This window comes from Etheostoma cragini, chromosome 16 (assembly GCF_013103735.1).
Source record: "Etheostoma cragini isolate CJK2018 chromosome 16, CSU_Ecrag_1.0, whole genome shotgun sequence".
Taxonomy (NCBI): domain Eukaryota; kingdom Metazoa; phylum Chordata; class Actinopteri; order Perciformes; family Percidae; genus Etheostoma; species Etheostoma cragini.
The window spans coordinates 11,638,376-11,648,199 of record NC_048422.1 but is presented as its reverse complement, the minus strand read 5'-3'; the positions used below and the strand labels follow the sequence as shown (position 1 = coordinate 11,648,199).

The window sequence follows — 9,824 nt, the reverse complement described above, 5'->3', positions numbered from 1 at the left end:
CCAGGGGACAGGACACATCAAATTGAATGGTTTATTTTCATAAAAAATGAAAGTAAAAGCAATAAACTGCAAAGCACAGGATTGCAAAAAATTACCAACAATATCCAATCCAAAGAAGACAAACTGAAAAAACAAAAGACTATACAATGCAACAATCTTAAAGATGGAGCAGTTATCGCCTCTTCTGGAAGATGTTGCCCCGTCCCATTCCACCACGGCCTCGACCCCTTGCAGCCACTGCAGACAAAAATGAGGGGGGAAAATTATACCAAAATTACAGCATATAGAAATCCCTATTGGTTCACCAATTTTGACAATGCACAAAAAATATCCCGGTTAAAAAGCTACCTCTGTGAAATGAATGTTTATCATTTGTTGAGCTAAGTCTTATTTTGTACTTGTATTACCCATGGGACAAAATATTGGGCACATCTATATATATAAAAAAATCTATCTACAATTAAAGTGCACTGACTCGGAACAGATTTGTAAACAGCCAAAGATAACCGGGAGATACTGGTCCAAAAACCTTCCACTCACCTTGTGCTTTGAGAATAGCTGCCTTGCCCCTTCCTGCGCCGGATCCCTGGTTCTTGTTTTTCATACTCTTTAACATAGGAGCATTCTTTAACATGTCAGGCAAGATCAGGAAGCGGATCTTGCTGCCACGGATGTAGACTTGCTCCAGCTGTGCCACCCGGCCGTCACGATAAGTTACTGTTATATTAGACATCTGCGGAAACAGAAAAATGCAGTTTTAGCTAGAAAACAGTTAATCACGCTGATGAACGACAATCATTTTAAGGGAAAAGGACTAGGCTAGAACATTTATTAAAACTAAACTTATTCTATATTATAGCTTGGCTAAATATGGTAGTGCAAGCATACATATTTACACTTACTATAGGTCTTTAAAAGCAGTGGTTCCCAATCCTGGTCTTTCAACACTACAGCTCATTTCTTAGCATATAAGTAACTAGTTAGCAGGATTGAGAGCCATGGCTCTAATACTTGTGGAAGATGTTTGAAAACTACTGTGTTAAATGAGACGTGTCATCAGATAGGGGAGCATACCAACCTTGGATTAACTAGAAGTCAAACTGTATTCATTCATGGTCCCAAATCTTTATATATTTAGCTCGTAGCTTCAAAGTGAGTTATGTTGGAAATGAGCAGATGAGGAACACAAAGAAGTAACACTTAAGGCATAAAAAAACCCTTAAATCATGTCAGTATAAAAAGCATACATGCACCTAAACCCAATATATTGGGAGGGTTTATTTGGATCTCCATTAGGTGTTCATATCAGGATAAACCCCAAAAATTAAATGTGAATTTGTAGGAAACCCTAACGCATCAGACATCTCCTTAAATCATACTCTCATTAAGTGTTTCCCTTCTCTATAGCTAGGTACTCATTTTATTCAAAACCCAAGGGCTCCCAACAAAAAGTGAGTTATGTGTGTACAAGTTGTTGAGCACACACACAGACACACACACTTTAAGACTGAACAATTAAGCTCCCAAAACGCAAGTAAAAAGAAAAGGGTCATAACATCATGCGCAAATCAGGCTGTAAAGAGGAGCTTCATTTATGATTATTATTCAGCATTTATTGGACCAACCTGGCAGTTCATGTTGTCCTCAGCCTCAATCAGCTTGCCCCTGTACACCTCTCCAGTGTTGGTCTCACAGGTCACAATGTGTCCCTCCGCCTCATGCAGAACTTTGATTGGTACGCCGATGGACATTTTTCAATTGGCTTCCTGGAAAACATACAACGTTACAGTAGGAATTGTTACACATGTGCAGTTAAAAAAAAAGTCAGATACCAACATGTTTCCTACAATCTACTTCAAGATATTTAAAAATGACTTTAGTTTCATTATTGTTTTGCGAATACGTCACCGTTGTTTGCATTAGCCATCTTTAACCCTGCTTTAGCCCTGGAAAGTTACTGTATATCTTATCAGTCTACAACGTAGAAACATTTAGCTAGTGCTTACAACATTACAGTTAACAACTACGTACTAATCACGGGTTAGTGCAAGATGCAGTGATTCATAAATATGACAAATGTGTTTATAAAAGCAGACACTTAACGTTAGCCATTAGCAAAATTAGCTATTTAAGCTAACGTTAGTCCTCCATGAATTACGAGAATTCAACGCCAACGTTAGCTACCTTTCAAGAGTTAAGCCATGTATACTTTATTTTTGAAGTTATTACTACAAACCAAAGCCTTCTGCGATTTAAATACTTAATCTAACATTAACGTTTGATTTTTAACCAAGACACTTTGAGTTTGTCAAACAGGCGGAACCATATTAGGCGACTGAATGAATGAGCTCTTAAATACAACACGTACAAAAAACCCGGCTGGGTAAACTAAGCGATAATGCTATTTTGCACAATCTGTTAATACGGTTACCTTGATTTTGTCTTGAAAACTGATATTACTTTGTTGTTTCTTCTTCAAGAGCGCAACGTGCGTTTGTCGCTTTTCACGTATCTTTTGGAGCCTTTTCCGCCTACCCACAATGCCACAGTGGGTCAATGAAGTGCTTCCTGTGGCATCCCGCGGTGCATTGTGGGATATATATATTCATACATTTTTACAATTATAATTCTATACGTAAATAACAGAAACATGTGTATCTTTGTTCAGTTTGCAGTCTTTGTTTTAGCTGGAACAGTCTGTGTGTGTACATTGAGAGCAACAACAAACAGGATTCAAATTCCTAATCTGTGTGTGGACTTGGCCATTGAACTTCATTCTAATTCTGATTATTATACGTTTGTTAGGTGCTTATTGGAAGTCTGCCTGGTGTTTTGGAGGACTGAAGCTCTGTTTGTCTGACCCTTGGTCATTTCTATAATCTTCCTATAAAAAAGATTTTTAACAGATTTACCCATATAGTTAAAAGAGTTTAGGCAGTCTATGCATACATGTCCATGCAAACCAACCTCCTAAATACTCTAACATCACAGATGCTATAGCCTACATATAGACTTTTATTAAAACATTTTTTTTAAAATAACTACATAGGCATTCACTTTTTTATTTTCCTCCAGCGAGGTCTCTCAGTATAGCAAGGTCAATCCACTAGACATGAGACACCAGATGTTTCCTGTATGTTGTTGGTCCATGTGTCCACTGCATATTAGCCTAGGAGAGATCACAAAGAGAATCGTTAAACAAACAATGTTGTCGCCTTTAAGCAACTGAGTTTTTCTAGTAATTTGCCTGTCCGCAAAAACTTTGCATGCCAATGTCATGCTTCCCAAACATTAATTTATTACTACAGGCCTATGGCATTCAATAAAGTCGCTCACTGGATTGTATGCTGGGACGTCACACCATCCTACCCTGCCTTGTATGTGTATAGACATATGATATGATATAACATATGATGGCCTCCATGAGGCAGATTCGGCGGTTGCTAGGGATTGTACCCTTAGCAGTCCCTTGCTAATTTGTTGATGTTTTTTATTGTGCTAAAATAACTCAGACTTGAATTATTCATAACCTCTTCAAAAAAGCACAAAAGAAACAAAGCATTAAAGTGAAATTGCTTTCTTCATTTTATTAACCCTGGGCATCACCATAAAGTATATCTCATTTGCAAAGTTTTTGAATAGGCACACAGTACACAAGCTAGGTACGTGTGCATGTGTTTTTTCCTGGAGACATGTCTCTGGGATTGCTTTAAGACATGTAATTGTATCTTAATGCAGGCCTTTCCCACAATGTGAGGGCTTTTTAATGAGGAAAGAGAAACCATAATGGCATAATAAAAGACATCATCAAATGAATCTGCATTTCATTTCCATCGCATTAGGCTCATTAACTGGCGTCAGCAGCCAGTCTGTAAACACCTCTTGCTGAATAGTCTGTGGTCATCTGTTTGTACTTTACATGTGTGTGTGTGTGCGTTAGTGTGTGTGTGCGTGCGCGCATGCGTGCGTCCATGTGCATGTGTGTTTTTAATGTTGTTTATTTTTGCAAGCCTGATTCTGAAAGTAGCCACACTACAGGCATATGGAGTGATATTTGAATAGATCAAACAAGCTCTTTGTTTCGGATGTTTGGTAACTGACTCTTGCACGTTGGGTGCCTTTGACACACATGTCACGTAGTTGTTGAACTGGCAGCAGACACATGTTGCCTGGCAGCAATCAAATCACTGATGAAACTAGCATCATCAAATGTTCTGTGGCTGTAGCTATCCAGAGAAAATACATTTTAACATATCTTTATGTAAGAGATGGTGCTCACCCTATGCCTGTGTTTAAACAACCTCATTTTTTATTCTGTCTGTTAGAACTGTGTTGTGTGGTTCATTCAGACCATCAATTACAGCTTCACAATTACACACTTCAGTCTGTGTGTGCTTGATATATGAAAGTATGGAGTCTTTGGTATGTAAAGCTGATTCATTGTAGTTCTGTAGCAGAAAGTGAACTCAGCTGATGAAAAAACAGTGAACTAATAAGTTTATAAGACTTTTAATTCACTGTTGAGTAAAAACAATACATATGTTCATAACAAAAGGTGACCTGGTGCAGCCTTATGAAAAAGTAGTTTAAATCATGTTAAAAACGCATTGCAAGATACAGTACAGTTGACAAAGCAACGTTATCTGTATTGCTTTGTCTTTGTGTGTACATTGTTTAAAAGGCACACAACCTAAAAACAGAGAGACTTATCTTCGAAAATGAACTCATAGTTGTAACTGGACTGCATGTCAAGAAAATGTTATTATCAGCCCGTTATAAACATCCACGTACTTTTGACAAATTCTGTTGTTTGCTTGGAGATGTGACCAAACTCAGAGATGGTTGATGAGAAAAAGTAACAAAGCAGGCCAAAACATTCCCTGGCAGAAACAGATTTGCTGTTGCTGTTGATTTGTTGAGACCATATTAATTTTTCTACATATTGTCGCGTTTGTTCTCTTTTGTTTTATGGCAGTATAAACATATCTTAAAGATCTTTGTTATGAGACTTCTGTAAGCTCTGTTGGTCAGACTGAGTCGGTTTTAGGGAGAGAGCCTGGACATTCTCAAAAATAACGCATCTTTTACTTTCTTTCACTTCCAAAACATCTGTTCCCCTCAGATGTGTGACTGACTCAACTCTATCCTCCATGATGCATGGCTGCTGCTGCATTGCTGGAAAGGTGCTACCCTTTATTGTGTCTCCGTTGGGTATGCAGCTGCTTGGTGCAGCTTCGAACGTAGATGTCCAATAACAAGAGGCTTCATGAGCATCTTTTGGTGGAGTTCGGTCAGCACTGGGGTCTAAGATGTAGCTATTCACCACTGTGCCACAGGATGAACCCTCCCTACTGGTAGGGGAGGAAGTCTGTATGATACTACTGTGGCCAACACTTCTTCCATCACCACTCCCGACCCCAAAGGCATCCCTCTGCCTGAGGATGTGCTGATGCAGGATCCTCCAAAAGGTCTGTCTGAACTCCCGAATGCGAAAAGCATAGATGAAGGGATTCACAACAGAGTTAGCATGGGAGAGGATGATGGAAATGTTCATCCCCCATATATGTGCGCGCCCACAGTCCTGACACAGGTGGTTAAAACAGTTGATGATGTGCAGCGGAAGCCAACACAGAGCAAATAATCCTACAATGATAGCCAGCGATTTGGCAGCGTGAACTTCCTTCTGCAGGGTTGAACGAGATGAGATCGGCAAAGAGGTTATTTCTCCAGGAGCGGGCGTGTGCGCAACTTTGAGCGCCATCAGCCGGAGCTGACGCCGAGCAGCCATAAAGATGCGGGCATAGATGATCAGCATGATCAGCAGGGGCACCAGCACACAACCGAAAAAATTGAAATACACCATGTAGTCCAGCGTAACCACTCCTTCAAACAGGCACTCCGTCATTCCGTCAGGGCAGATTTTGCTGTTGATTGCGGCGGTGCTATTCCAACCTGCGTAACAGAGTCAAGGATGATTTATTGCCAGTTAATAATAATGTCAAGCAAATATTTTTTCTTTCCATAGAAGAAAGAATTGTATATTGTCCAAAATGCATTCCCCCATTTTTCTTAGTTATCTTTTTCATTTATTTTTTTCCCACTCATATGATGGCTTAAATCAGGTTTACTGTGATTCAGATTTGTTGGCTTTAAACAACTGACAATGAAAAAAAATATAAACCCAACAATCTCCTCAAAAAACTGTGGGCAATGTTACAGATGGCACCTTTATGTTTTTCTACAGGCTTGGGTAAATCAGGTTTACTTTTGCCACAATGAATCTCCCACCTCTGTTCCAGCCGAGCATCGGTGTCAGGCCGATGCCTACTGAGAGAATCCAGCACAATGTAATGATGGCCTTAGCCCTCTGCCCTGTCACCAGGCTGTGGTACCTGAAAGGTTAAACAAAGCACAATTCTACTTTAGAGCTAGTTGATTTATCTAATCTCAGTGTGATAGTTTCCCTGTGAGGAAAAGTCAATATTTGGTTATTTTAATGAGAAAATGGTTGTGCATTTAAACCTTAATGCGTTAATTATTTAAAATCATCACAACCACTCCAGTATCTATGCCTGCTAGTAAAAGACAAACCACACATCAAATGTTTGAAATATCTGAATTCATTCTGCAAAGGTCTGTTAGCAGCACAAAGGCCTAGATGCCAGTATTTTTGTATGTTCTTCCCCCTCCCATGCTAAAAGATGGAGTAAACACAGTGTGAGATGTGTGTCGTTGCATGACTCTGCCAACAGCTTAGTGGGTGTGAACACATCTGCAATAAAGGACAACTTCTTCCTATGCTGTCATTTACCGGCACACTTCTTTCTTTTCTTAGCTGGGACGTTAGCCCAAAGCTATGGAGATTTTTTTTGAATAATGCAGTGTAATACCAATACAACAAATGTTAATAGCACATGATTCATTTTACAAACATGAGTAAAATGATGAGGATGTTTATTTTACAAGGAAATCACTGATAAGATCATTTTAACTTAAATACACAGCCACATACGGTTATATTGTTGAAAAATTTTTCTTTGGTCTATTTCACTGACACAAGGACACAAAAATCATCAGTATTTTATATATAATTCAGATTCATGACCACTTGCACACAGTCACATGTGGCAGGCCATCTGAGCTATTAATATACATACTACTGGACCTGATTTAAAAAGAAATCCTGCTTTCAACATGTCAATTAAGTCTTTTCATAATTTTTCTCCTCGAGTTATTATTTTTGTTGTTGTTGTTGGCAGCATTATTATGCAGATTGCTTCATGCAGACGGCATGCATGCAGGAATGCACAAAAGAAATAAAAAAAGAAAATCGGCATGAATAACCACAGTATTCTTGGTAACATTGTCCCATTATGTGGCTAAGATCTTTCATGACCAGGGTGATGGTCAGTAGGCTATATTAAGCCTCCTATAACTCCGATGAATTATTAGCTCTCTGGTATTTGGTGCCAGGGGGTGTGGCGCCAGCGTGAGCACACACAGACACGCGAAGAAGCCGTTATGCAACCTCTTATGCAAATGCGTCACCTGCTGTGGCTTACTCAATAAAATATCCTCTCATGGCAGGAGTAGAGAATGCAGCTGTGGGTTTGGTTACACACCGATGAACAATATGAGTCAATGGTGTGTCAAAATACGCCCTTTGCTGTAAACTGCAAGACATTTAAAAGAAGTATCATATGAATGGTGTTGATTCACATGGATAGAAATGATCAAAGCCCTTAATCTCTCCAACTGCACACAAACAGTAAACTGATAAAGCATGTGGAGACATATTGCTGTGTCTACTCACAACCGGCCAGATTAGAGTTAATTGAATGAGATCTCTCTATAATTCAATGTGTTTTGCTATGCGACATCTGCTTTGGATGCCTCTCACGTTTAATGGTTTACCCACACTTTGACTTGTTTGTGAAATGTTTATTCCCCCAAACCCTAACAGTTCCCTTACATTTTACATTACATTTATTTCCGAAAAATGTAATGTAAAAAGGGAACTTTGCAACTGTCAACAACCACCATCCAATAAAAACTAATTTTGCTAAAATCTTATTTACAAGACAAATTGCAGTTTTATCGTCAAGTCCCAGAGAGATTTGGACAGTCTGAAAAGTGAATTCGGTGAAAGTGACAGCATGGGAAAGCTGTCTCTAGGTTTCAGTTTTCAGTAGAGTCATTGTGACCTTTTTGTTTCCTCTCACCTGAGTGGGTTCTTGATAGCAATGTAGCGGTCTACAGCGATGGCCAGCAGGCTGAAGATGGAGCTCTGAGTGAGTATGAGGACGAAGCAAGCGATGAAAAGGCAGCCGTGGAAGTTGGCACAGAAGCCGGTACTGATGGTGGATTGAGAGAAAACATCCCAGGTTTAACAAACCTCAATATTACATTCTTGCAAATGTAATAAAGCCACGTTCCTTAGGTTATTATCCAAAATCAGACCCAGTCCAAAGATTATACTGAATTGAAGTCCTATAAAAAAAGATGATTAACAAATATTTAAACGAAATTAAAAAGCGTAATGATACCTAATAGTGATAGCGAAGGGAATGGCCAAAAGCCCAACAGCAATATCCGCCACTGCCAGTGACACCACAAAGTAGTTGGTGATGCTCTGCAGGTTGGAGTTGAGGCGGACGGCCCAGCAGACCAGGACGTTCCCAGCCACAGACAGGCAAGCGATCACCACCTCCAGGCCAATATAGATCAGCTGGTCATACTTCAGCATGGTTATTTTTTCCTCTTTTTAGCTTTCTTTGCGTTTTCATCCCACGGAATCAGCTTCTTGAATTGTTTTTAAACAAAATACCTGCTTGGCACAACTTAAGGGAGAAAGGATTGTGTCACCGGAGGACGGCCGAGGCAGGAAGTTCCCACCACAGAATGCTTCTGAAGACTGACTTAACTTTATACTGTAACTCACAATATACCAGTCAGTCTTCCTCCTTGTCTCTGCAACCGTCTCTGCCACATTCGTGCTCAGCTCAGGAAACTTTGCCACAGACCGCAGAAAATTTTTGAGGAGGGAGGGTCTGAGAGATGTGCCTGGTGGTCTGAATAGAAAGAGAGAACACAATCTAAGTCTAGCCTGCACAAACAGATAACCACACACACACACACGCACACACACAAACGCACACACACACACACACACACACACACACGCACGCACACACACACACACACACACACGTTAGAAAAGTCATCTATCTTTGAAAGACAGGGGTACAGTTTGTTTTCCATGCAAGGCCAAAGCAGACAGTCCAACAATGTACCTTTTAATTCAGGAAAAGTTTCCCGAAACCTTCCACACACTAATCATTCCCGTCACTGACATGCTTTCCTCCAAATTCACTGACAACTACAAATTAAACCACCCATAAATTTGAAAGCTATTGTACCAACATTTTGTTAAGCTATCTGTGCTGTGTTTTTTCAGGGTATTTAGCAAAATTCCTCTATATCAGGGATTTTTAACATAAAATGAGATTTAGCAGGAACCCCTTACCATACATATTTTATACAATTGAGTTGAATGTTAAACTGGGCCTCCAATAATGTGTAGGACGGGCTAAATTCTTTACACATAGCTCATTATGGTGCATCCAATACCAAGCTTTTAAAATAAAATTTGCTGCCATATTCATACCTTTATTCATCAAGTTTGTTCAAATGTGCCACGTTACGTAAATCCTTAAAGCTATAGCTTGTAGTTTCTGCCGCCCAATGAGGAATTCTAAGTAATGACGACAAAACTGTTGGCGCGTCCACGTGATACAAGTCTTATGTGACTGCGCACCACCCCC

The 9,824-nt window shown here is 39.7% G+C and overlaps 2 protein-coding genes across 2 annotated transcripts; both read right to left on the bottom strand.

The window, feature by feature from the left end:
- Positions 1 to 17: 17 nt before the first annotated feature.
- Positions 18 to 2,591, bottom strand: snrpd3l (small nuclear ribonucleoprotein D3 polypeptide, like). Its single transcript, XM_034896014.1, has 4 exons — positions 2,432 to 2,591; positions 1,626 to 1,766; positions 541 to 733; positions 18 to 237 (listed from the first exon to the last, which is right to left on the bottom strand). Exons 2-4 carry the CDS (start codon positions 1,749 to 1,751, stop codon positions 173 to 175), a joined length of 384 nt encoding a protein of 127 aa, XP_034751905.1. The 5' UTR covers positions 1,752 to 1,766; positions 2,432 to 2,591; the 3' UTR covers positions 18 to 172.
- Positions 2,592 to 4,493: 1,902 nt separating this feature from the next.
- On the bottom strand, positions 4,494 to 9,082 carry adora2ab (adenosine A2a receptor b). The gene is made up of 4 exons (XM_034896012.1): positions 8,547 to 9,082; positions 8,223 to 8,354; positions 6,289 to 6,392; positions 4,494 to 5,952 (listed from the first exon to the last, which is right to left on the bottom strand). The coding sequence occupies exons 1-4, from the start codon at positions 8,744 to 8,746 to the stop codon at positions 4,988 to 4,990; spliced, it is 1,401 nt and encodes a 466-aa protein (XP_034751903.1). The 5' UTR covers positions 8,747 to 9,082; the 3' UTR covers positions 4,494 to 4,987.
- Between the last annotated feature and the right edge of the window lie 742 nt (positions 9,083 to 9,824).

Coding starts and splice junctions, on each gene's coding strand:
- snrpd3l (XM_034896014.1), bottom strand. CDS start 1,751: ATGTCCATCGGCGTACCAATCAAAGTTCTGCATGAGGCGGAGGGACAC. Junction 734..1,625: donor AGGACAACATGAACTGCCAG/GTTGGTCCAATA, acceptor CTGTTTCCGCAG/ATGTCTAATATAACAGTAAC. Junction 238..540: donor AGCTATTCTCAAAGCACAAG/GTGAGTGGAAGG, acceptor TTTTGTCTGCAG/TGGCTGCAAGGGGTCGAGGC.
- adora2ab (XM_034896012.1), bottom strand. CDS start 8,746: ATGCTGAAGTATGACCAGCTGATCTATATTGGCCTGGAGGTGGTGATC. Junction 8,355..8,546: donor CCCTTCGCTATCACTATTAG/GTATCATTACGC, acceptor ATCCACCATCAG/TACCGGCTTCTGTGCCAACT. Junction 5,953..6,288: donor GATGCTCGGCTGGAACAGAG/GTGGGAGATTCA, acceptor TCTGTTACGCAG/GTTGGAATAGCACCGCCGCA.